The sequence below is a fragment of the Anopheles nili genome, chromosome 2 (assembly GCF_943737925.1).
Source record: "Anopheles nili chromosome 2, idAnoNiliSN_F5_01, whole genome shotgun sequence".
Lineage (NCBI taxonomy): Eukaryota > Metazoa > Arthropoda > Insecta > Diptera > Culicidae > Anopheles > Anopheles nili.
This window is the reverse complement of record NC_071291.1, coordinates 35,008,657-35,034,557: the sequence shown is the minus strand read 5'-3', so window position 1 is coordinate 35,034,557 and position 25,901 is coordinate 35,008,657. Positions and strand designations below refer to the sequence as shown.

The 25,901-nt window shown below is 49.4% G+C and overlaps 4 protein-coding genes across 4 annotated transcripts in view; 2 read left to right on the top strand and 2 right to left on the bottom strand.

The window, feature by feature from the left end:
* The window catches only part of LOC128721349 (protein TANC2), a 101,049-nt gene extending 94,921 nt beyond the window's left edge, over nucleotides 1-6,128 (top strand). The window contains exons 6-10 of the mRNA XM_053815093.1: nucleotides 1,884-2,207; nucleotides 2,276-4,795; nucleotides 4,868-5,219; nucleotides 5,292-5,580; nucleotides 5,654-6,128. Of these exons, the coding sequence (XP_053671068.1) occupies nucleotides 1,884-2,207; nucleotides 2,276-4,795; nucleotides 4,868-5,219; nucleotides 5,292-5,580; nucleotides 5,654-6,025 (3,857 nt within the window). The 3' untranslated portion in view covers nucleotides 6,026-6,128. The remainder of the gene's footprint in view (nucleotides 1-1,883; nucleotides 2,208-2,275; nucleotides 4,796-4,867; nucleotides 5,220-5,291; nucleotides 5,581-5,653) is intronic.
* Nucleotides 6,129-7,466: 1,338 nt separating this feature from the next.
* Nucleotides 7,467-9,086, top strand: LOC128732036 (ubiquitin-like protein 7). The gene is made up of 2 exons (XM_053825197.1): nucleotides 7,467-7,614; nucleotides 7,698-9,086. The coding sequence occupies exons 1-2, from the start codon at nucleotides 7,467-7,469 to the stop codon at nucleotides 8,915-8,917; spliced, it is 1,368 nt and encodes a 455-aa protein (XP_053681172.1). The 3' UTR covers nucleotides 8,918-9,086.
* Nucleotides 9,087-9,674: 588 nt separating this feature from the next.
* LOC128722094 (forkhead box protein D1-like) lies at nucleotides 9,675-13,320 on the bottom strand. Its single transcript, XM_053815928.1, has 2 exons — nucleotides 12,729-13,320; nucleotides 9,675-12,099 (listed from the first exon to the last, which is right to left on the bottom strand). Exons 1-2 carry the CDS (start codon nucleotides 13,318-13,320, stop codon nucleotides 12,068-12,070), a joined length of 624 nt encoding a protein of 207 aa, XP_053671903.1. The 3' UTR covers nucleotides 9,675-12,067.
* LOC128722088 (tyrosine-protein phosphatase 10D) overlaps nucleotides 13,273-25,901 on the bottom strand; it is a 32,977-nt gene continuing 20,348 nt past the window's right edge. Inside the window, exons 2-13 of the mRNA XM_053815914.1 lie at nucleotides 23,409-23,934; nucleotides 22,075-22,119; nucleotides 20,261-21,361; nucleotides 19,748-20,179; nucleotides 18,233-19,663; nucleotides 18,081-18,098; nucleotides 17,212-17,446; nucleotides 16,952-17,138; nucleotides 16,588-16,845; nucleotides 16,239-16,497; nucleotides 16,016-16,135; nucleotides 13,273-14,231 (exon numbers count right to left, since the gene is read on the bottom strand). Coding sequence (XP_053671889.1) covers nucleotides 13,462-14,231; nucleotides 16,016-16,135; nucleotides 16,239-16,497; nucleotides 16,588-16,845; nucleotides 16,952-17,138; nucleotides 17,212-17,446; nucleotides 18,081-18,098; nucleotides 18,233-19,663; nucleotides 19,748-20,179; nucleotides 20,261-21,361; nucleotides 22,075-22,119; nucleotides 23,409-23,934 — 5,382 coding nt within the window. The 3' untranslated portion in view covers nucleotides 13,273-13,461. The remainder of the gene's footprint in view (nucleotides 14,232-16,015; nucleotides 16,136-16,238; nucleotides 16,498-16,587; nucleotides 16,846-16,951; nucleotides 17,139-17,211; nucleotides 17,447-18,080; nucleotides 18,099-18,232; nucleotides 19,664-19,747; nucleotides 20,180-20,260; nucleotides 21,362-22,074; nucleotides 22,120-23,408; nucleotides 23,935-25,901) is intronic.

Below are 25,901 nucleotides of genomic sequence, written 5' to 3'. Positions count from 1 at the left end.
CACTCGCGCGCTGATCCGGTCTTATGTTGTTATAGTTTTATTTAGTCGTTTTGCTCCGTTGACTGCGTGTGTGATTTTTTTTTGTTTTGTTTTTCGTAATCTTTTCTGTTCTATGTTCGGATTCGAACGCGATGAGTATTTTTTCCCTCTTTTTTTCGTTCTTTCGGTTCATTTTGTTTTTGCTAGCCTTTTTTCCATTGTATGAGATTTGGTTGATTTTGTGTGTGTGTTTTTTTTCTCATATGTCGTTACATATCTAATTCCCTCTTATGTTGTTTTCTTTTTGCATGCTTTAAAGCCCGCAACAGAGCGTCATCTTTGAAGCTGTGGTTTTTCGAAATATCGTTTTTGTTTCCCTTCTTTTTTTCTTCTTCCAGCGTGTGTTACAATGTGTGTTTGTTCGCTAACGATGGGACATTTCCGTGAGCGCGCACGTGGAATGTGTTTAGCTATACTTTCGGCCATAATCCGCTTATAGCCTGCGGCTCGGGTGGTGCGCTATAAAGTAGCTTGTGTTGATTTATGGCAGATAACAGTACCTTCAAGGGGTGAATTTGTCATCCCCACGGGTTGGAAGACCCTCGTCATGGCGACCGGCACCGGTTTGCAGGCTCATTCGATGGCGAATATGCGTGTTTTGATCGTTCCGCCACATCGATGAGGAATTAAGCAATTTGGCAGCTTTTAGGCTTATTTGGAATTCGCCGGCAGATACATAAAATCGCAGAATGCGACCAAAAGAATCCCAAAATAAAATATATTTATGCACCGTTTTATGACCGCGCCCCGGTGGTCGATGAACTTCACCCGAAAGGTGGTCGATCAGTTTGGGAATCAAACTTCGACGCGTTTTCTGCCTCGTTGGGAAATAATCCGTTAATGCGCCACATTGCGCTGGCGGGTGTTTTATGCACTCGGAGGAACATTATCGTTCTCTCGGAGCTGGTGCAGCTTGCAACAGCCCATTCGAGGGCATTAAACTGGGCTGGCTAAACCTTTCACGATCACGCAGTCGAGCAAGTACAGATTCGGTAATGTGCTGTAGCGTTTCGTTCTGTTCAAAAGAGTGTAAAGTGTAAATGCTCAACGAACCGTCGAAGGGGCTAAGACAAACTCAATCATTTTTTTGCGTTTGGGGATTGCTGATTTAATGATCTCGAGCGATTCTTTTATACCTGAAACCTTTTCGCAAATATCACGCATCAGAAGGTTGCCGCTTTTCGTTCGGATCCTGTCAGAAAAGACATTTATGTAGTTGTAAAACGGCCAAAAATCTAATGAAGCGGTTTATGGTTTAAGATTTTGCGTGACAAAGCAGGCGCTGAATTCGTCTCAAAATGGGGCATCGAGCCAGCCATCCAACATTCCTTCCCAGTTCGGTTTATAGTAGGCCATTAAAATGCAGGCGCTATGCGCTCTTCCAGACGCTGCGGTGCAGGTTTCGCTTGCGGTCACGGCTTCAGCAGCATTAGATTAGCACATTTACCCGCCGGAGGCAATCTCGTATCGATGAACAAAAGCCGTCTGGAAAGGATAATAAAAAATGAACACCAAAAAATGTGCCTTAAAGATCGAAGAACGTTCTTGTTTTGTTAAACGTCCGCTAATGCTAGTGTTTGGAGCGGCGTTGAAATGTGCTCCAGTCGGAGGTGTTTTTCGATGGAAAATGGTTGCCTTCGTGAGACTCGTCCCGTATGAATAATGTGTGGTTCCCTAGGATGCATGAATAATTCGCATGAATATTTCCACCCGTCGTTTTTCCTGTTGCATGGTTGTTTTTTTTTTTTTTTCAAACTAAAATTTCAAATTCCACCAACACGTCAGAAATCTAATCACAATTTTCTTTTTGAATTCCTTTTTCTTTTTCCACGCAACACCCTCAGATGATGAAGGAGGCAACGTGAAGCCGCTGGTGATGAACGGCAAGTCCAAGTCCTCGCAGGACGAGCTACAGGTGCGTTTGGGTCTCTTCCTCGAGACGAACTCGCGACGTGCCCCGAACCAATCCTGCAGCTCGCTAACCTCAGCCAACACCAGCCCCGTGTCGACGTTGACCGGATCATCCGAGGCGGATGTGTCACGTGTGCTGCAACTGCAAGAACCCAACCCCTACCATACTGGATGTGAGTCGATCGGTTCGATGATGTCCATCTCCGAGCAGAGCAACGCGTCCTCTAGCCCTGTCAGTCGGCGTCATTCGGTTACCAGTGAGTAGAAGGCGCTTAGGTGCATTTGGAATGCATTTCTAAATCGTCCCAAATTCTTTCAATTGCAGCGTCCCAAAGCGGCAGTCACGTGGACGATTTGCTGGCGTTCAAAAACCGTCGTACGACCGTACGCCGATCGGCCAGATCCGCCCAAATCAAGGGTCCAATCGATCCGAAAATCCGTTTCGCACAATACCGCCAGCAGCAGCAGCAGTACCAGCAGCACCAGCTCCAACAGCACCAGCTACAGCAGCTCACGTTGAAGCCGCTGTTCTTTGAAGTGCCCACGCACGAACCCAATCCACTGTTCGTGGGCCGGCACTGGCTGGTACGTGAGTTGGCCACCGCAATTCAATCGACCGATTCACCGGGTGTTTTGTTGAGCGGAAACCTCGGTACAGGCAAGACGGCCCTGCTGCTGCAGTTAGTCGAGTACTCGTGCTTTGGTCGGCGCAAGGAACAACCGATTCAGGAGAGCGACGGCATCTACTGCCAGGTGAATGTGGCGCACGATCGTCTGCGCAGTTTGGCCTCGCACGTGGTGGCGTACCACTTCTGCCAGGCGGACAATAACGCCACCTGCTTGATTCCGGATTTCGTTCACTCGTTGGCGGCGCAACTCTGTCAGGCACCGCAGTTGGCCGCTTACCACGAGTTCCTACTTGGGGAGCACGCGCTACAGCACGCACTCAGCGTGAAGGAATGCATCGCGAATCCGGAACGTGCGATGGCGATGGGTATCCTGGAGCCGTTGGCAACGTTGCGGCGTACCGGCAAGATCCCGGCAAAGAACTGCATCATCCTGGTCGACGCGTTGTGTGAAGCTGAATACCATCGGCCGGATCATGGCGATACGATCGCGGCCTTCCTGCAACGGATGAGTGAGCATTTCCCGTCCTGGCTGAAGGTGATCGCGACCGTTCGCACGCAAATGCTCGAGTTCTGCAAGAGCCTGCCGTACACGAAGATCAGCCTTGATAGCTGGGCGACGAACGAATCACTGCAGAAGGACCTGCTGGAGTACATCACATTCCGCATCAACCAGAGCCAGAGCATCCAGCACAATGTGGCCGGTGGGCGCGAGATCACCAACACGAGCGCGCACTTCAAGTTTGCCCAACACCTGCTCGCGCTCGCAAAGGGCTCCTTTTTGTTCGTGAAGCTGACGCTTGACCTGATCGAGCGCGGTAATCTCGTGATCAAGTCGAGCAGCTTCAAGGTGCTGCCGGTGTCACTGGCACAGATCTTCCTGCTCAACTTCAACCTACGCTTCCCGACGGCCACCGCGTACGAGCGCATCTCGAACATCCTGGCCGTGTGTCTGGCCGCGCTCTATCCGCTCACGCTGACCGAGATTTTCTACTCACTGAATGCGCTTATCGCGAGCGAAACTGCATCAGCGGCAACGGATCTGGACTCCTCATCCGGAGCCACAAACGAGCCAGCCGAGGGTATGATCGATTGGGACGAGTTCCTGTGCCGCTTTAAGACGCTCACCGGGTTCCTGGTGCGGCGTCTCGACGACACGTACATGTTCTTCCATCCATCCTTCAGGGAGTGGTTGATCCGGCGCGAAGACGGCGAAAGTACCAAGTTCCTGTGTGACCTACGTAACGGGCATGCCGGTATTGCGTTACGGCTTTCGCGCCTTCAAGCGCCACTCGAACCGGAACAAGCACTCGAACTTGGCCACCATATCCTGAAGGCGCACTTGTACCGTAGCGCACCAGCCCATCAGTCGCCGCGTGATCTACAGGCGTTTTGGGTGGCTTCGGTCACGGGATGTGTGTCATCCGCGCTCACAACCCTGCGCAACGTGTACAGCCCGAATGTGAAGGTGTCCCGGTTGCTCCTGTTGGCCGGTGCCTCACCTGACCATGTGACGCCGTTCCTGGGTAACGCACCGATCCTGTGCATTGCCGCGCATGAAGGCATCCTGCCGATGGTGAACCTGTTGCTTGAGTTTGGTGCCAGCGTTGAGCAAACCAACAGCCAGGGCTGCACACCGCTCGTCCTCGCGGCAGCTCGTGGTCACTGTGACGTGGTACGTCAGCTGGTTGCGGCTGGGTCTTTTCTTGGCCAAACGGACACATCGCAGCGTTGTGCGCTGGTACACGCGGCCGTTGCCGGTCGGCTGCAGGTCGTCAAATATCTGGTCGCGTGTGATTGGATGCCACGTCCGGGTAGCACCACGGATGTGACGCTCGAACAGGCCGCCCAGCAAGCGCTAACGGCAGCCGCTGGTCAGGGCAACTCGGACATTGTGGAGGATCTGCTGGACATGGGTGAGGTGCAGGTGAACCGGTTGGATGTGATCACCGGTGAAACGGCACTCACGACCGCGTGTGCCCAGGGTCACACGGAAACGATCGCGATCCTGCTCAGCCGGGGTGCCTCGACGGAGGTGCGCAATCGGAAGGAGATGGCTCCGTTGCTGATCGCCGTGAAGGAGGGCCATTGGGCGATCGTGGAGCGTTTGCTGCAACACCCGACGGATTGCGAGCAAACGGAGGCGAACGGAAAGACTGCGCTGATGATCGCCGCGGAAGAGGGCCATGTCGGTGTGATCGAGCTGCTGCTCAGCCGAGGTAAGCAGTCAACCTTCCGGGGGGGGGGTTAGTTGATCTAGTTCCGGTCACTAATATGCGACTAATCCACAGGTGCATCGCTGACGGCGCAGGATAAGGATGGGTTGACGGCGCTTAGCTGGGCGTGTTTGCGTGGCAAGCAGCAAGCGGCCAAATGTCTGCTGGAACGTGGTGGCGACAAACAGCACGCGGATGGCACCGGACGTACGCCGCTCGATCTGGCCGCGTATCAGGGTTCAGCCTCGCTCGTGCAGATGCTGCTTGATCATGGTGCCCAGATTGAGCACGTCGATATCAACGGAATGCGGCCACTCGATCGAGCCATCGCCTGCCGGAACGTGCAGGTCGTGCAGGTGTTCCTGAAGCGTGGTGCCAAACTCGGTCCTGCAACCTGGGCCATGGCAGCCGGAAAGCCGGAGATAATGTACGTATTTCGGTGCAGCGTGTGGTGTGCATCTGTGCGAATAATAACGAACCATCTTCCCACACTCATCAGGTTGATCCTGTTGAACAAACTGCTCGAGGACGGCAACACGCTGTACCGGAAGAACCGTCTGCAGGAGGCCTCCCACCGGTATCAGTACGCGCTGAAGAAGATTCCGACGGTGCCAACGGGCAGTGACGTGAACGGGAATGGGTGTGGTGCGGCCACGAGCGACCCGCTCACCGGGGCGACCGTTGCGGATAGCAACAACAACAACAGCAGCCCCAGCAACACGGCCACCTTCCAGCAGCTGCGGTTTAATTTCCTGCTCAATCTGTCCCGCTGCAAGCGAAAAATGAACGTAAGTTGTCTTCCGTCTGTGGACGACCGGGTGTCCTAATTGGTTACTAATGCCCCTTCTGCACATATTACAGGATGTAGCAGAAGCGATCGAGCTCGCGCGGCAAGCGATCGAAATTAAACCGAATGCGTACGACGGTTATTACGCCCGGGCAAAGGCTCTGATGGAGCAGGGCAGCTATAGTGACGCGTTGAAGGACGCTTCGGCGGCGCTGGCCCGCGCCCAACCGACTACAGCCGAGATTCGGGAGACGCTGACGCGCCTGCACGGTGATCTGCAGAAGCGCCAGATGCAGGTGATCGCGGACACGGCCAAATCGGCCATTGCCAGCGTCGGTCTGTGCACGGTGGCTCATCCCATCGAGTCGACCGTTAGCACGCGCTCCAGCTCCGTCCACAGTGGCCGCTCGTGCACCGAATCCATGGACATCTTCACCGATCTGTGAGACCGATGTTGGGGAAAGCAAAGCGAGCATATTTCGCATTGCGTGCAGGGTGTCGTTCTGAAGAGTGTTACTTATTAGTGGCGCCGTAGCAGACGGGTGGCGCAGATGGTATAGATGGAGCAATCGGTATACGAGCAAACTAGGAACGTTAGGAATTTGAACGGGCCGGTCGGCTGGCTTGCTGGTTTCTTCTAAAGAACGCAAAGCAAGCGATGGAAAACGGACATTTTTATTCGAATTGGAAATGGCCCATGGAACCCGTGTAAAGGCAGCGAGTAACATTAAATGCCAAACGCAACATTAGCGAACATTCTCGGCAAACGACTATCGAAATTCGACTATCGCACGCCTTTAGATGATGGCCGATCATAGCGAGCAAGGCGTGACGCATCTTAAGTTTATTTATTCTACATACGAAACATTTCCAACCAACCATTGGAGCACGAAACGAAAAGCAGCAACGCCGTGGGTGCATCCGCTAGGTGCGGTGCATTTGTTTATATGCTTATTTTTTTGAGTTTCTTTTGCGTGCACTCAGTTAGCGCATAGTTTAGTGGAGTGCATTTGGACAGACAGACAGACAGGCTGGTAGGCGAATAGCGCCGCCACTATATTTATGTGAGTAATTTAAATCCAACGACTAAATTATCCTCGCCGGAACGAACCGGCTTGATCGATAGAGATGAACTTTCCGCACAATCGACGATCCACGACGAGAGAGCTGGCTTTTTTTTCTGATTGTTAATTACTTATGTATACAACCCCGTATGAATTATGATTTTCCCGCGCAACTAGACGAAAGAGAGACCGACTACACTTGGTTTATATCCAGCATGGAAGTGTGACGGCTTTTTCCTTTCTCATTTTAATAATCCTAAACGACATGAATAATAATAATTTATAATTACCGAGAGGGCAAACCAGAGCGAGGTTTGATGCTAGGTAGCTCGTTTAACCGACCGATCGGAGGTTAACCGATCTAGGCTTAGAAAAGCAGCAGCAGTAACTAAAAGTGTAGTAATAAAAGTGTCCAGAATTAGCGTTAGCAGTACTAGTTTATAAGTGGCAAACAAGCCATAAAGCAATAAATGCATCTCTTACAATTTTAGAAACGAGGGTGTTCTTTTTTCTTTTTAAACTATTGCACATAACGGCAGCATTCAAAATGCGCATTTTGATCGAAAAAAGGCATGCCGAAAGGGCGCCCACTGTCCCAAAGGCTGTCAGTGCTGTCAGCTGGTTTGACAGCTGAAATGACTTGCTTTAAATGGTGTTGTCATATGGTTCTTGTGTACCGCTGCCAAGACGTCGCATTTGTTGTTCCCTGCGACATTGTTTCGGTGTGCTCGTTTAACCTGACGAAATTCCACCTCGCAGTGCGCCAGATTCGGGATAGTGATTGCCGCATCTTACGTAGATAGCCGTCGCATCGTCCCGAGAGATGCCGACCGTGTACCTGGGTGTTCATTTGCCCTTCAAACCGTACCAGAAACTGAAGGTCGAGGATATCGATCTGAGCTGCAGTACCGATACGCTCCGTGCGGAGGTGGCCAAGCTTATCCAGAGCGATGTGGCACCAGACGATTTTGGTATGGTGGCCTATCTGTTCTGCGTTTACCCTTTTGTTGTTTCTAATGGTTTTTTCTCCTTCTTTCACGCGCCCCTCCGACAGAGCTGATCTATTGTGGTAGTTTGCTGCAGACCGACGACGTCCTGCAGAACAAAGGAATTGGTGATGGGTCGACGGTGTACGTCATACAAAAGCGCCCGGAGCGGAAGAATCCGCCAGCGAGCGAGCAGCCGCAGGAAGGACGAACCCTAAGCATAGCCGAGGCGCAGGAGCTGATGTCCGTCTGGAATAGGGTCGATTCGTCCAACTTCCAGAAGGTGCGCCAGCCCGAGTTCATGAAGAACGTGCTCGACGCATACCCGGCCATTCGGCGCAACCTTTTCGTGCTGTCCATGCTAAAGGACCCGATCCTGCTCTCCTCAATGCAGCAACCGGAAACGATCCGGCGCGTCGCCCTGAAGCACCCGATCCTGCTTGAGGCGTCCCCCACGATCGTGCAGCTGCTCAACTCGAAAATGATCCAGAAGACAGCCAACTGCCACCTGTCCGCACCGCTCGATAACGCCCTCGACGATCCGCTGTCGGACTCATCGTCCAGCGACGACAACACGACCTCCCCGACCACGTCGACGGTGGTGACAATGCGCCGGATCACTGCCGACAATCTCGCGTCGGCGCTCGCCTTCGCCGGTCAGCGTGGATCTTACAATTCGCTGTCCAACATCTCACAACGTGATGCGGACAGTAGAGCGAACCAACACGAGGCTGCACCGGATGGAGCGGCTCCTTCGGCGAGTTCCGGTACCAATTCCGATCTGCCCTCGACCTCGATGGCTGCCAGCGCTAGCCAGGCTTCCACATCCACCACGCTTCCGGTACCGGCGGCCGCCGGAACGGGTGGCGAACCTTCCCGTGCCGGTCCCATCACGTCTTCCATGCTGCTGGACGCCATTTCGATTATGTACGAGCAGCAGCGAGGTGAAACTGCCGCAACGTCCGGGCCAGGTTCCACCTCTACCACCAGTAGTGCGGCCGCCAGTGGGGTCGGAGAAAGGCCAGGTGCCACTGAACCGATGGATACGAGTCCTGCGACCGCCGGAACAGCACCACCGGTGTCCGAGCCGATGGGGGCCGATCTGGGCGCGCAGACGATGTCACAACACTCGACGCTGGCCGCTAGCATCGGCCAGTACCGGCGGGAGTTGGATCAGATGCGCGAGATGGGCCTAACGGACACGGAGACGAACCTGCAGGCTCTGCTCGTGTGCAACGGAAATGTCGAATCCGCAATCAATCTCGTGCTTGGCGGGATGAGCAACTGATCTGAGCTCCGAAACCGACAGGGCTGTCTCGAGCGAGTGGTTAGGATTAGCGCGATGTATTTAATGTAACAATGTAAGGGCGCAGGGACGATCTGACTCAAATGGAACGAGAACGGCGTGAGTCCTTTTGGCGACGGGTTGTAAAATACTGTTCGGAGACGTGAATGAATAAAACGGTCTTTCAGTCGAAAATGACTCACAAAATGAGATATGTAATTTACGCCTTTTTAAACACCTCTAATTGTCTAACTGAACGAAAGAAATAGCACTTGTCTCCATAAGAAAGAGAAGAAAAAAACCATCCCACATTGTCGGGTTCGACACCTTTGGTTTTGACAATTTTGCGCCGCGATCAGCGCAAAATTTCAAACCGAAGTAACAGGAGAACATGACTCAAAGAGGTAACTGCTCCTAGTACGCGTTACCATGGCAACCGACGCACGCGGGGTGACAAAGCCAGATCGATCCACCAATCAACGGGCCGGTTTGATCTTCGGCGCCGTGTTCGAAACGGCTCTTAGACAAGGCTCTCGATAGGTCAACGCACTAAATCAAAGCCCCACCTGCTTTTGACCGCGTGACCAAAATGGCGCACGCGATTTTGCAATGGACGCTAGTCGTGTGAAAGAAGCAATCAATGTAATCGGATCGTGTTTTCTCGTTCTTCCAACGGCTTAGATAAGCCACAATGTTCGGATAAGCCCGTCAACGAGGACGGAATGAAACACGGACGACGGCATTTTGTTCATTTTGGTTCATATTGTTCGTTTTTCTTTTTTATATCTTGGAGTAATTGATATGACGTTTTCATGTGTTGTTCATCGTTACACCACTGTTTAAAACTGTAAAACGTGTACACGGGGAAGCATGATTAAATCGAGGGTCTCTCTTTCTCTCCCGCCAGTACATCGTTTCGTACGGCGTATCTAAATCGGTAGGTTGAATTACGGGGTTTACTCTCTAGGGTTCGCTTTGTAAACGGGTGTATGTGTGCGTGTGTGTGTTGGGTGATGGTGGAAATGTTTGCTTGTATAGTTAGTTAAAATCTGCCCTTCTCGCAATGGCTGCCAGATCTTTCTAAACCGCTACCGGAGCCCTTTCAAAAGGCGGTGGGGTATGTGTATCTCAAAAGTAAAACGGAGCAAAATAGTGTGTGGTCCTCGAACTCGGGGGGGTTCTTTTTTTTCCTATGTGGGACGTATTCGTTTGGCGGTGGCCTCACTACGGCGTTCAGCTTATAGTCTTTCTCAGGTGTGTTTAGATGAGTAGCGTGTATGTGTGACTGTGTTTCGAAGGTGGATCGTGACAAAACAACCAAAATCCGAATTCCTATCTCTATCGAATCCCTATCGATGCTTACAAACGTGTAATTCAACGCGCATACCGGACACGATATCACGGATCGAAAGAAAGTAACATTCATTCACCTCGGTAATGCGTACAAGACGGAGCTTTATCGAGAGCTTCGAAACTCCTCCAATCTGAACTTCTTCTTATCTGCTTATCGTGTTTCGCTTTAATGTCGCAAATGTTTGATTGCTTCGTACACCGAAAGCTACAACTAACGGGCGCCCTTCACTATAAACGTTCACTAGAAACTAGTTACTGCAGTAAAATAAATGTTTGCCAAGGGGAGCGTTCTCTTGCTTGCGCCACATCTTACAAATATGTACAACGGGAATTGATTAAAAATCGAAAACAAAACGGACTGGAAGAAAGAAAGACAAAAACACGTAAAAAAAACAATACCTCTATCGGCCACCTACAGTTGCGCGCGCATTCCTGTTTTTTTCTTCTTCGTCCTTTTCCCCATTGTGGCCGTGGGAGATTCGTTTGTATGAGCATGAGAATACGAGAGCACTGATTCCGTTTTCAACCAAATTTTTCTCCCCCAAAAGCTGCTGCTGCGTTTCGGTTTCAGAGTCGCTTCCTTTACTCGCTATTAAATACTTGCACCCGTTGGCCGTTTACATAGCTACACAGATATACTACAGAGTTGGTTTGGGACACACCGTTCTAAGCGAATTTACGTTTCGTTTCGCGCATGCAACAACCGCGGAAGGATGTTTCTCGATGACTTTTTTTTGTTTGCTTTACTTCGTTTAGCTTTAAATTTCGTTTTCCACCGAAATCGTGTGCAGCACACCGTGTTTCGCGCCTTGGTGACTAAGTATGATTTTGCTTTTTGATTATTGAGAGTAAGAGTTTATCGCTTTCCGTACACAAAAAAAAGCCCGTATTGTGTTTTCGTACACCGTATTCGTTATTCGGATTTTAGATTGCGCCCGCTTTTTGCCTATATTTGCGCTCCCGTTTGACCGACCGCGGTCAGGATTGCCGAAGGATTCCGTTCGCCACTGGGACAGGAGATGATTAACGCGCTAAACTACCGTTTCGGTCCCTCCCCTGATATACTCTATACGATAAGTAAATGTGCGAGCCGTTGCTTCCGGGGTGGCGTTACTTCGCGAGACGCTGCCGTACTAGTGGAATTGGATCGCGGGGGAACGCGCACGCTCTTGTTTGGCTATTTTCTTTTTTTTTTTACTACCAATTGCATAATATAATTTACGATGTTACGATCACCGTCGCTACCGCTCGAGGAGAGATTTTAGCTTAGTAATGTTTGAGAAATATTTTAATTAAAAACCGCCAATTACTATACATTTACACAATAGCACACTAGCACCGGATGAAATGGTTTATGGCCACCATTTTGTTTTTCGTTTTTTCTTCTCTTGTTTATTTGCATGCCCCGTCTGCAATACATCAACGAAGCATTAATGTCCCGTAAGGATACGTGGGGAGGGGGGATTATTGCGAATTGAGATTGCCACTCTCTCTCTGTTACACGAAGGTCCTTAACCGTTGTACGGGGTTGCACATGCTGCTACCATTTTTTTGTAGCTGCCCTAATCTTGTGTCACTTAATTCTACGTATCCGTTCCGACGAAGCTGCCCTTTTAGCTGCCCGTGGCAAAAAAAAGGATTAAGTATTAATTACAATTACACCCACGACACGTTCGTCGGTTCTCTCCTCAGCGGTTCTGTTCTGATCGGGATGGCGCTTCACGTTTTCTACTCGGTTTGTTCGCACTTGTGTCGAGGAAATACAATGGCGGTGGTGCGCCGTGGGCGATGTGAGTTGGCTTACATTCCGGACTCGGCGATTCCTTCGTCATCTATGGGGCGGTTGGTTGATTGATCGCAGACGGTGGGATAGAAAAAAAAGGAAACTCAATTAGCTAAGCACCATGCAACGGACTGAGTGTGATACGCAAAACCACCACGGACAACGGACACAGAGAGACGGGGACAGTACAACGCGTGGTTGTTGCGATTGCGCAAGGCAGCGCGGGAAACAAACGAACAAACGAACGAAAAATCACAAAACAGGCTTCATGCTGATTTTGAATTTCAAATAGAACGCCAACGTGTGGGGGCGTTGATCGCAAAACGAGAAAAAAAAAGAATAATAAACACACATCTCTCCGCTGAACTCGTCGTGTTTTGAGTCGCTTGAGTAAGCGAGATACAACTTACATAAACGTTCGAATATTGGCCAATGGGAAAAAGGCACAAGCCTTCGGTACACAAAATACAAACAATACACGCCATCATCGTTTTTTTTTTACAAATGTCAAATTAGGCCTAATTCCGGGATTAGAAAGCTATAACACAACGATTAAATCTAGCATAGAACCGGGGTTATTCACTGAGCAAACGAAACTTAAAAACGCCTTTCTCCTTGCGTACTACTAATGCGTACGAAGCATAAAAGCGAAACATGAAACATGAAAGTGCTACCAACCCATTTCTCTTAGTTTTAGATACAGCTCATCGCTAATGCCATTACTACCACCAACACCGCCAACGATACCACCAGTACCACCACCTACGCCGCCGCCGCCGCCGCCAGCGCCATCGCCACCTCCGTCCACCCCGTTCAGCCCGGTGCCGTCCTCGTCAACGATCACGATAATGTCGTCGTCCTGTTCGTCCTCCTCCACCTCGACGTAGCTGGGGTGTTTGTACCGTCCAACACCTCCAACGACGGTGGTCACTCCTCCCACCATTCCTCCGGTCGTCCCACCATTACCCGCTGCAACAATGCCGGCTCCTGCAACCATGGCTGCAGCAACGGCACGGACATTCCGCTCGTTCCGCCGGTGCAACAGTAACTCGCGTTGTTCGTGTGTCCTTTCGTCGTCCTCGTCCTCATCGTCCTCATCGTCATCGTCTTCTTCTTCTTCTTCGCCGCCGCCACCATCAACCCCGGCTGGGCGTTCCCCTTTTCGCTGGTGCCCATCCTCCAGCCCGTTCAGATCGACGTCCTCATCGTCGCCCTCGTCCGACCCGTCGATACCGTCGTCGATCTCCGTCTCATCGTCCTTGGTGGCCATCGTGCGATCGTCGTCGTCACCGTCCGCGCGCAGGATCACCACGTTCGAGGCGTTGCTATTTACATGGCTATCGTTGTCGTTGATAGCGATCACGATGCTGCTGCGGCCGCTGCTTCGATTATCGCTATCGTTCTCTAACTGTCATCTTTCGTCCTTCCACAGCTTCCCACCACCGACCGTGGGCTGGTGTGTGTGGGTTTGTTGTTGCTGCGTCGCCGGAAGGACCTGATGCTGCTGCTGCTGCTGTTGGTGTTGCTGCTGATGATGCTGCATGTGGAGTGTTTGTTGCTGCTGCTGCTCGGTGAGACCGTTCACCGATGAGTCCAGCTTGCTGCCGATTTCTACACCACCCGTGGAGAAGTTTAGCGATCGTCGATCGTGCACCCTTTCTGGGCCGGTGGTTGTTGTCAGTGAGCGACGTTTGTGTGGGCTCGATTCGTAGCCACTGTTGGCACTGTTATTGCTGTTCGTTCCGCTGCTACCGATGGATCGTTCGTCCAGCCCGGATGAGGGCAGATCGCGATCGTTACTGTTGCCAGAGCTGCCCGAATGGATCTGTTGCTGCTGGTGGTGCTGTTGCTGCAGGGCGTCGTTTAGGGTCAGTGTCATGGCAACACAGTGGGGTTGTTGTAGCTTAGACACCACCACCAACCCATCGACCGTCACTTCGACCTCTTCCTCTTCATCCAGCAGCTCCTCTTCGGTAGTTTCTCCGTTGGGGAAGTTGCGCTTTGCTAGTTCTGTGCCCGCGAGCTCTATCCCACCGCTTCTTCGACGATCGAGTTCGGAATTTTCGAGCGAATCGGTCACTTCCTGCTGCTGGTCTCTCACTGCCGCCTCATCGAGGTCATCGTCGGAGCGGTTTTCGATTAGCAACTGCTCCTCCGACTGAGGATCGTCGTCTCGAGGTTCTGTACGTGCGTTTTTTTTGTCGTTTTACCGAGAGGTCCGAGCGAATCATCCCCGTTGAGGATCGCCAAATAAAGTGCAACAGAATTTGCGGTTAATATATCCATTCCAAGCACCAGCACACCATTTATATAGCATCCGACCCCGTAGTTGTTAGATAGAGATCGCGGGTGAGTATGGCACAATTCCGTCAAAGTGCCAGGACGTGACGTGAAGTATTACAGGTGCAGCGCGGAACCGAGTGCGACGATTGATTGAACGGTTTGAGGAGTTTTTTTTTGGTTTGTTTGTACAACAAGCACAATTTACACAAGTAGAAGAAGTTGTGGAAGTGAAGAAAAAGGGTAAAGAGAGAGAAAAATCAATAGCAAACAGAATCCTAGCACAGCGCGAAGCTTTGGTTTTATTTTTAGCGTTACGTGAGCGCAGCAAAAAGGAGCACACTTCGTTATTTATAATTACGCGATCGTTACTGATTGAGCAAAGGGTCCACTTTGCATCTTTGGCACCGGTTTGCTCCGATAGCAAACTAAAAACACGTTGTAGTCAGCTCAAACACGCGCGGTTGCATATTCATATCAACCATCATATTGCTGTACGAGACACTGCTGGAGCGGGACCTGCTTAAACGCAGGTCAACCGGGTTTGGGAGTCACTGAGATGACCGAAAATCGTTTGGTTTAGCAAGCTTTCATCTGTTGTTTATTTCGTTTGTGTTTCATTGCAACCGACCGTCGATCGAAGAAATGAAAATAGAAACCATAAAAGTATTTTAAATCATTGAGAAACTATCTACCAGGGAACATAAAAAACACACAGACTTGAATGGCAAAAGTAATGAGAACTCGAACGATAAAACCTTTTGGCAAACAAAATCATACACAACAAATGCAACACATGCAATGCAAGTTTATGTTTGCTTAAATTGCACGATAGCTTATCGTCAGATATTTCAACGCAATTGTGAATGTTTAGACAGGGATGTTTTGATAAATTTAACAAGACAACAATTAGAAGATAAAAATTAAACTTATGTCATATACAATGCAAAAAATGGAAACTATCGCATTACAAAGTAAGTAACGAAAAATCTACAAATATAATGAGTTCTGGAAACGAACGTAGGTGAAAATTTTAAAATGAATCACACTTAATTGCATTTTACAAAACTTTATACTATTTTTTTTGCATTTTATATTACTTTATTCAAATTCGTTAGTAAAATAATGCTTGAGAGTGAGTCAGTAAAAGCTAGAATTTGTTAAATTTGTGCTAAACGGCATTAAATTGTGTACAGGTGCATTAATTGAGTTAGTTATTGCAGTTAAAAACTAAGTTAATGTGGAAACACCAAAATGAGCAAAACAACCGACGAAAATCTACTAAACCAAACCGTCAAGGGTAAGCGAATGTGAATGTTTAGTAACTATTGATCAGAGTAGTCTTAGATTCGTATCAAACATTAGCTGATGTACGGGGCGTTGTGAGCTGATGAAATAACACCGCTTGATCTCAAAGTAACATGATCGCGAACGTCAACTTGCGTCAAAAGATTATGTGAGTTTCGTCCCTAGCCCTAGAAGGCAGTATTAAAAATGAGCGCTTTTATCGAGCCATGTACGCATGAGGCGAAGTTTATCGCTTTGCTGGGAAACAAAACACATTGTGAGGTCTGAAACCGCATCGCCAGAATTTGGCAGCCGTCAAACGTACTTTGCAAGCTCGGCTGCTTGGTTCGCGAAACGATAAGAGCATTTGTAAACGACATATAGCAACGTGCACGTACCTTCGTAGCCCTGGTTATCGTGAATTTCACGCTCCGTGCCTTCTTTACCTTCCAGCACGACCAGCAGACACTGATGGATGCAAATATACTGCTGTTCCGTTTGTACCATCCAGACACGTTCTACGAGCAAGAAAGAGATTAATCAGTAAAAGCAACACCAACACTTTCCGAAAACAAAAACCAGCCAAGATGGCGCGAGTCCTTCCTGCAGCGATTCGGCTACCTTTTCGCATTGCCCAGACGATGCCAAAGATGTCGACGTAATCCGACACCTGAATTTGCTGCAGTATTCTGTCCAGCGTGATGAAGGTACCCGACCGACCGACACCGGCACTACAGTGCACCACGATCGGCCGCTGATCCGGACCGACCCGTTCGCGGAACGCACGCACGAATCGTGCAAGCGTTTGAGGAGGATTTGGCACGCCGAAATCGGGCCACGTCGTGAAGTGGAAATGGCGTATGATGCGCTGCTGCTCACCCTGCACAATGTGGACGAGAGAACACAGAAATAAAGAAAAAACATTAATAAAACGCTTCCCAAGCGGATTGATCTGGGAAATTGGCCTTACCCTTGTCATCATAAACTCCGTTATGACCCAATCGGGATAATGGCTGTCGTTAAGTAGCGTCACTTTAATGTCACCGTAGTACACTGGTACGGTATCGTGCGGCCAGTAGTGGTCGCACTTTTCGCGGCCCTTTTCGAAGGTTCGCGTCAACATAACGATCGCACGCGAATTGCTTTCCCAGCACATGCGCCAGAAGTCGTCCCGCGTCGAGTGCAACGGACCTTGCGTCACAATAAACTCCCTCGGAGAGTTATGGCCCTGTTCACCGTGAGCGATGAAGAAAAAAGAAAAGTGTCATTGAATCATTTGGACCAGAAACACGTGGACGGTCACTCGCGTGCCTAGATTGGACGCCATTTCTTACCGGTACATAGTTTGCGTTGATGTAATCCGAGCCTTCCTCGTCATCCACGGGTTGGAGTTTAAAACGGGAATGGTCGTAGGGTAAAATATTCGTAAATCGATTCTTAGGCCTATTGCACGGTAGATCCGCGAATGTGCAAGGTTGATCGCGTCCGACATGCTTAAGTTCCTCAAATTCTTCACTAAATCTGTAAGGATAGAGAGAACGCGTGTGTGAGGATATTACTTCTAGCAATTTTGGGTGCATTTTATTTTGCTTACCTAAAATCGGAATCAGCCGACATCATGCGGTAGTGTTCGGCGAAATTTTTCACCAACACCGGCCGGCTCGTCTCGATGGTGCTGTCCGGCAGGGACATATTGTCGTTGGTCCGTTGCTCCGTGGTTTTGCGGCTGGTATGGCGCCTACGGCGCAGGAACAGCACTACACCAACCAGCATTGCGATGATGAACAATGGCACAGTTATGGAAACGATGAGCGATGTGTTGTCTTGGGCTGGTTTGTCGGAATGAAATATACAAACAATAATCGGTAAGATTTCGAACTGTAGACAAAAGTAATCGCATTCCCATTACTGTAGCGTTACATCAAGCAAAGACACGCTTTAATAACTCAAACTCATGAAATGTCATGCCGCATACCAGACGACCAAAAATGTTTTCAATAACAAAAATGATTCTATCTTTTATTGCAAATCAGACGATTCAAGCAAATTTATCATGCAGCATCTGAATACTAGGAAACTGGCATTACTGAATAAATAAGCGATAGAGCTGAACTACATTCGAAAACGAAAACATGATTATCAACTGAAACTACGATTTTTTAATGTAACAAAAAATTAATTGCCTAAACATGATCCCTTCTTGAAACTGATAAATAGTTCCGTTTGCGATTAAATAAACACAAACTTATATTCCTTCGTCAAATTTAATTTTGTTTCTCTTAATCTTTTTGATTTGTCAATTCAACTAGATTTAAATGATTTGCAACAAAAATCTATTCAAACACAAAAAGCACAACCATGCATAACTAATGAATATGAACACTTTATGGCGCAGACAACAGGACATAAGGACACAAACAAAACGAGCCATTCGATGCACATCAAAAGTGGAATAATTCTTACCATCCACCGAGAGAAGCGCTGTTTTGTTTCCCAATTGATTGGTTGAAAGAAGATAGAAATGTTAACAGTTTCAAAGTGTCAATCCCAAACCGATCTGGCGCGTGAGACGAAACCAGATTCCCCCCCAAAACGCCAACCTTCCAAAAGCTTACCTGTGCGGATGGGATAGCTGTAGGCCGTATCGGTGAACTTATCCGGAGCCGTGAAAGCTCGCACCTTCACCTTGTACGTGGTACCGGATTTCAGTGGCCCATTACAGTAGCCCGTCTTCTTAGCGTCACAGTTCTCAGTGCCAATGGTGAAGTCCTCCACCGAGCTGTTTTTAAACGGATAGTACGGTTCTATCACCTGATACGGTGGCCACACGCTGTACGATTGAACATCGCGCCAACTAGGCATCTCTAGTCCCGATGCATTCTTCGAATCATCCTCGGCTATGATGATCGTGTACGTCGTCACAACTCCGTTCTGATCGCTGAAGTAATGCTTCCGGAACCGTATCTCGATCGTTGTCGCACTGCTTCCGACCTCCGTCGGGACAACCTGTGTTTCCGGTTTCGGTGGCGCTAGAATCGGCATCTTCTGCTTCCAGATGTGCTCCGGCCCGTAACCAATGGCCGTCTTTGCCTGGATGCGGAACACGTACGATTTTCCCGGCTGCAGTCCCTTGATGGAACCGCGCAGTTCGTTCGGCCGGAAATCCTTAACCTGCGTGTGCTGTGACCCATCCAGCCCGTACGTGATCGTAAACTGCCGAATTATGCCATTCTGCTCGTTTGGTGGCAGTGACCACTCGAAGGTAATTTCACTCGGCTGTATGTCGATCGGGGCGAACTTATCCATTCGTCCCGGGAGGGCTTCCTTCGTTTGGAAGTTGGCCGAAATGGGCAGACTGACGCGCAGAACGCTCGATTCCGTTCCGGATCGAACCACTACGGTGATGGTGTAGTTGCGATGGGGCTTCAGATCCGTTATGGTGATATGGTTGTTTACCGTGTAGTTCTGCACGTAGTGCGAATCGTTCATCAGATACTGAACCTCGAACGCTGTGTACTCTCCCTTCGGGATGTCCCACTTCAGCGCAATCCAGGTGTCGTTGATGCCGGTCGCCTCGAGCACCGTAATCGGATCCGGGAACATGCGATCCTGTCGCTGTATCGGCTGGCTCGGAACCTTACCACTCACCGTCCACACAGTGATGTTGTACAACCGACCCGGCGTAAGTCCGGTAAACGTGACCTTCCGATCGGTGTCGTTCGCGAGCTTTTCCTTGTCCGGAATACTTGGATCGCCCAGCGAAAAGCGATACAGATCGAACTTGGACGATTGTTGCGGCGTAGGGGTGTAGCTAAGGGTAACCGTATCACGGGTGTGCATGTTGTTCACGATCACCACCTCGGACTGGATCAATGGCATGGTACGCGTTTGCAACTTTGTAAGATCGCTCGTCAACCCATAGGAAATGGTTTGAATTTTAAAGTTGTACATCACACCCGACATTAGATCACCGATCAGTAGGCGCACCAGTGGAGGTTCTTCAACTGTTTTTTCATCGTCACTCAAACTGCCAGGATATGGTAGAACTAATGGCAATGAAAGAGAAAATTTGAAACGAATTAAATATCCATTTCCCGGCAACGGTTCGAGAGCCCTTTCGAGCCACGTACTTATGTTGCTCTCGGTGAAGTTCTTCATCGACACCAGCTCCGGTTGCTCCGTTGGCCACCAGTGAATGATGTACGTCTCGACACGACCTTCTGGTCGCGGGAACTCCAGCGTGATGTTGTTCGAGTCCACCAGCGGGGCGATGTTCGAGACGGGGTTCGGTCGAACCGTTTGATTCACCTGCTGTGGGTTGGGACTTTCCACACCGTAGCTGACGGTGTTCACCTGAATGGTGTACTTCTCACCCGGTGTCATATCGGTGACGTCCGCCTCCGTTGCTTTCACCGACGGCAACCGGATCCATTGCTTCTCGCTCTCTGTCCGGTACCGGATCGAGTACTCGGTGAATTCCGATCGCTCCGGAGGTTTCCAGTGCACCAGCACTGAGTTGCTTGTCACTTTCTCGATTGTCATGTTTCTCGGTGGGTTGGGATCTACGAGTATAACGAGCACATTTTATTAGCAAGATGTGTGATCAACAGTGTGCTGAGGCAAAGAAAAACATCGATACTTACACACAGCCTGGAAGTACGAGTGAGGCTCACTACGTAAGCCATGGCTAACGGCGAACACCTTCACTTCATAGCCCGCTCCCGGGAAGAGGTTCGTGAACACCAGCCGACTTTCCGTTGTCAGCACCGTCTTGCCGTCGTTGGTGTCGTTTCGGGTGTACGTTACCTCGTACTTATCCTGCTTCGAGTTAACGTCACTCTTCCAGCTGATATTTAGCCCCTCGCGGATCGACTTCAAATCCTCGATGATCGGCGACGAAGGACGCGTTACGACAAAGATCACCGTTTCGTTGGATTCCATCTTGCGCGAAAGGGCCTGCACCGTTACGGAGTAGTTCCGTCCCGGAAGTAACGATTCCAGTGCAAACGAAGTCTGATTGGTGCTCATCGTGCTCGAATCGCCGTTGTTCGTCTCCAGCTCGTGGTAGCTGATGCGGTACTCATCCTGCGTGCTCAGCTCATCCGGCTTCCAGGATATACTGATGACGCCCGTCTTGCTATCGGTGGTCGAGAGCAACTGCTTGACCGGAAGTGGTTTCAGCGTAACATCTCCACTTGCCGGCCAGGACGTTACCTTGCCCGAGACGGTTTTCACAACCACTTGGTACGTTTTTCCCGGCTCCAGGTTGTCTTTAAACTCGAGCCAAGCCATATTTTCGTTGTCATTTCGCAGAACGGCCTGCTGGCGTCGGGACGTCGACAGCGAGACTTGATACTTATCGAACTCGCTGGTTCCCTTGGGCGCTTCCCACATCACTTTGAACGAGTTTTCCGAAATAGATTTTTTATCAAACGTCACGTTCATTGGGCGCAGTGGAACGGTGCGATACTGCGCCGTTGTAGGAAGCGATATTTCGTCCTCGGACATGGTCTGCACGGAGATGTTGTATGCCCTGCCGGGTACGAGCCCTTTGAAAGCGGCTTGCGCTGGCCCAGGAGGTTCGCCTTCTTTCTGCACGTACAGTACGCTGCCCAGTGCATCCGGTGGCTCGATCGATACCTTGTAGTGCGTGTAGATACCGGCCGGGTAGGGTGGCTGCCAAAGCACCAGCAGGGTGGTTTCGTTGCGGAACCACACGATAAACTTACCGGGCGTGTTTGGTTCTGAGCGAATGCGAAGGAAACAGATGAAAACACACATTAGTACACGTTGTTTTTTTTTCATGTTAACAAGAATCGGAACAAGAAGCAGTAATAGGTCATGCCGATAGCAAGATAGCAAAAAAAGATCAAGATGATGCAAATGCTGTAAATAATAAGTTGTGCATTCGAGCGTTCAATTCGATAAATCCCTACTAGAATAATCAAGAATGACTATGATATGATCATATATTTCAAAGGATATTTTAGCTAGATTTAAGAACGTAGCAAATAATTTTAATTATATATTTTAATTTTCTCTTATTCACCTACTAAAATGATGCAGAATGTAAATGATATGATGATATATTTCAAAGGATATTTCAGCTCGATCTAGGAACATAACTTCCACTTTTAATTAAACATTTTTATCTTCTCTTATACACATTTCGTGAAACAAGGACTATAATTTAATGTTCTGCGTACTTTGCCCTCACAGTACAATAAATATGTTAAAAAAAAGTTTGCTATTTTTTAATTCTCCTCACATACACCGACTGAAATCTCAAGCCCATATTGGCCGATGATCGAATGATCGTGGAATGCACAACGGAGGAGCTTGAGCGTAAGCCATGAAACGTTAACGGGATGGTTAATTAAAATATAATCTAGAACCAAAAACAAAACAAAAAACAACAGCCATTGTACCATGCAAGACGAAGGAGCGTTAGAATTACCTCGCAGAATCTTAATATCCAGCAGATCTTTGTGCCGATAGCGCTCTGCGCAAACAACACCACAAACCGACACCAAAACCCCACCGTTAGTCAGTGTGTGTTAGTGATTAGAGCGAAGGTGAAGAGTCGAATGTTAGGTGTCGTTTATTTTTTTTTTTTTGCAAGTTCATTTGTTTGTTGTATCCACATCCCCGCGGCATTCGAATGGTTAGTGACACCGACGGCACCGTGGTCCGGCGTTTTCAGTTCGTTGATTTTCCGAGCCCACCAGGAAGCGATGTTGTCGTTCCGATGGCGAGGACACGCGCGCCATTGCAGACCGGCCGCAGGTGCCGGAAGGTGACGGATTTTGTTGTTGTTGTTGTTTTTGTTGTTGTTTTGCAAATATTTACCAACCGGTGCGATATACGACGTTCGCGTGTTTGGTTGGTGCGACGTCCGATAGTTAGCATACACACCGTCGTGTGTACGTGAGTAGTTTGACAAATTGTAAACCCGCAAAGCAAAAATTGTAACCATGTCCGTGGCCACGGGGGCAACACCAACACCATTGGGCAGCACACGAGCGCAGCGGCCAGTCGTTGTTGTCGTAGCCATCAACCGGGGTGATGTGTTCGCCAATGTTCGCCATCATCCGCGAAAAAGGGTTAGTTGTTAGCGCGAACAAACGCACCCGGACACGCGTGGGGTGGTGAAAATAAAACACGAATCCGACCCGGGCCATGAAGAAGCAGAAGTAGAAGCAGAAGAAGAGAAAGGAGAAGGGGTTTGGTGGTGAGCTAAGTGAATTTGTTAAAACATTATCCAGTTAATGCGAGAGGCACACCCGGGAGGGCATAAAACATAGAATATGCTTTTCAATTGAAACATCCGTTAGCTATCGGAGTAGAGATGATGTCGTTCGGTTCCACACGGTTCCAGAGTGTGGCTGTCGGCGTTGGCGACCCTGATCACGTTGTTACTCAGCCAGCGGAATTGCCACACTGCGCGTTGTGGTAGTGTATATGGCCCCCCACTGGTTCACCTTGAAAGTCTACGCAAAAAAAAAAAACATACGGATATCCCAGTCCCATGATGCGACGAACCTCCTTTCACCGCCTGGTTAGTGGTTTGAGTGTGAGTCATGGTGGTGTAAAAGCTCTTGACGAGCTGACCCAGGAAGAAAACTAACTAAAACTGGGGTTTATGGCGATCTCTACCATTTTTTATGCTATACATATATGTTACTAGAAACACACGAAACACCGGAACACACCGTTAGGAGAGCTAGAGGGTCTCAGAATGAGGAAATGTTATCGTTGAGTCGACACTTCACATATCGGAAGCGCACTTACTTGTGGTAAAATTACGGCTCGTGTAGGCCACCGACTCCTTGCCATCGTACAGGGTGTACGCCTGCACCTGATACGTCGCACCGGGTGTCAGATCCCGGACCATGTACTGGAACTGATTGTCTTCGATCGCGACCGTCTGGTTGGTGGCGAAGTTGTCCGACAAACCGAGGATCTTCAGCTTGAACGACGAGTAGTTGCCCTGAACGGGCGGGCTCCAGTTGATGATGACGTTCTTGCCGCTGCGCGGTATCACGGTTAAGTTTGCCGGTGGATCCGGTGCCGTCGTGATGGACACTGTCCACGTCAGCCAGTCCTTGTGCGTCGAGTTGGTGTAATACAGCCAGAAGTTGTACCGCGTTCCAGGCAGCCCGTTGGAGAACTGTATCTCATCACCGACGTCCCGGGAGGCGATGGTCGCGTTCGGGGCCGGATTACCGATCGGTGGGTAGTAGTCAAGCCGGTAGAACGAATCATCCAGACCCTGGTTACCGGGGATCTCGATGACCAGATCGGCACCGTAGCATAGCTGCGAAAAGGGGGTGAAAAACGACAATGAAGAGATCATGAGTGGGGAAGTCGCTGGCATTATGCCACACAACACCGTGTGGTGATCCGGAAGGTACGATAGTACGATCGATGATAATGACGAGCGAGGCGTGAGATGATTGGCGTTTGAGAAGGAGAAGCGATTCCACGCCGGAAGCGGAAGACGCAATTTTCCCGTAACCGAGCATCGGCCGGTCGCAGGCAGACGGCGAGATCGGCGGTGGTTTAATGAGGGTAATTTCTCGTTATTGATCCTCGCCCAACAAGATCACTCGCCCACGGGGCAGTGTGTGTGTGTCTACGTTTGTTCGCTTCCTCTTATCGTGCAATCGGATGAGTTAAGGCTACGCAGTGTTGCAGTAAAACGTTCAACAATTCATCTCCTTCACGCGGTGTGGCGTATTTTGAGATTCATGTTGATATCTTTTCGTTTATGACATTGTTCCAGACAGTGTATGAGTAATAGACGAATTAGATCATCTATTCACCCTTGCGCTCAGCATCGCCTATTTGCAGAGTCGCGTTTAACGTGCCACATTAAAAAGATGAAATAAAATCAAAATATTTACCCAACGATTCCAATAGCGGAAGAAAATCAAAGGTTGCAGCAAAACATGGAACGTACGGTATGAAACCCATTAGAATTTGGTCACGTTCCGCCCGTTTGGCACAAGCAGGCGTTAAAAGAACGAATGTTTAGCGAGCTAATCACGCACGCGCAACTGGAACAAATTACTCCAGAACCATAACATCGGTTCTGGCAAACGATGATTTACGGAAACAAATCTCCCCCTTCAATCCCCGCGGCTCGGCTCTAGCTGCCCGAGAAAGCCATGCTCTGATCAGTCAAAGGAAAACTCAACGCCAGCTCAAGCCAGCATAACACGCGTGTGATAAAGAAAGGAGAACCGAGGGAAAAACAATCAACCACCGCATGATGCTGCTCGCAATGATGTACGCGAAGCAACGGTGCGAAATGGACGCGCTAGTTGAGCATAGGCGAAAAAAAATAGTACAAAAGGGAGAGAGAGAGAAAAAAGCACACATGAACGCAACGACTACGTGCGGCACGAAAGTACGAGAGGAAAAGTGGCGCATATAGTAAAAGTGAACCGAACACGAACGAGTGAAAATCTATCATCAGTGCTGGAAAAGAGATCAAGTGCAGCAGCAGCCATCGGGTGGCACGTCGGCAGCAAAAAAGGAGATCATACGCGTTCGCGAGCGACACACGGCGAGGAGTCGGCCACTATCATAAGGGTGGGTGGAAAAATAGGCGAAAAAACGAGAAGAAGGAAAACTACACGCACAGAAACACCACCGCGTACATTATGTACACTGCTGGGCGGTGGCGGTAGGCGCAGACTGCCGGTGGTCTGCAAAACTTTCACTCGAATCGATTGAATGCATCATTTTGGATCGATTTTCACCGACAGCCAATTTTTGTTTGGAGAAAAGAGAAAGAAAGAAAGAAAAAAAAACGCAATCTACCATTCGGGAACGTGATATTTGCGGAGTACTGGCATGAGGATGCGCAGTCAAAATTTGCATCTGCTCAGTTGGGTTGGGTGCAGCAGCCTCCGAAACACGCCATTAAACGCAAAGTAGCCGATGTTAGAGGGCGTCGAAATAAATTGCAGCATTTTTCAAACCCATCACGCCCCAGCAGGCGCTTTTGATGTGGCGATAAAGGGTTGCCCATCGGAATACGCCGGCCGTGCGTTCGCAAATGGCCACAAGCTCGAGTGGTAGTGGTTGTCCGGGCGTAGTAGACGATTTGGATGCTTCTGTTTCTCTCGCTTACCTGGTGTGCTCTGGTGTCTCTAATTTTTCCCTTCAACGAAGATAAAATCCATTTTCGCTTTACCATATTTTCTCTACGGTTGGGCACGATACGGTGAATTCGTTAATCGCGAACCGGATTCATCGTGCTCTACACGCTCTTCT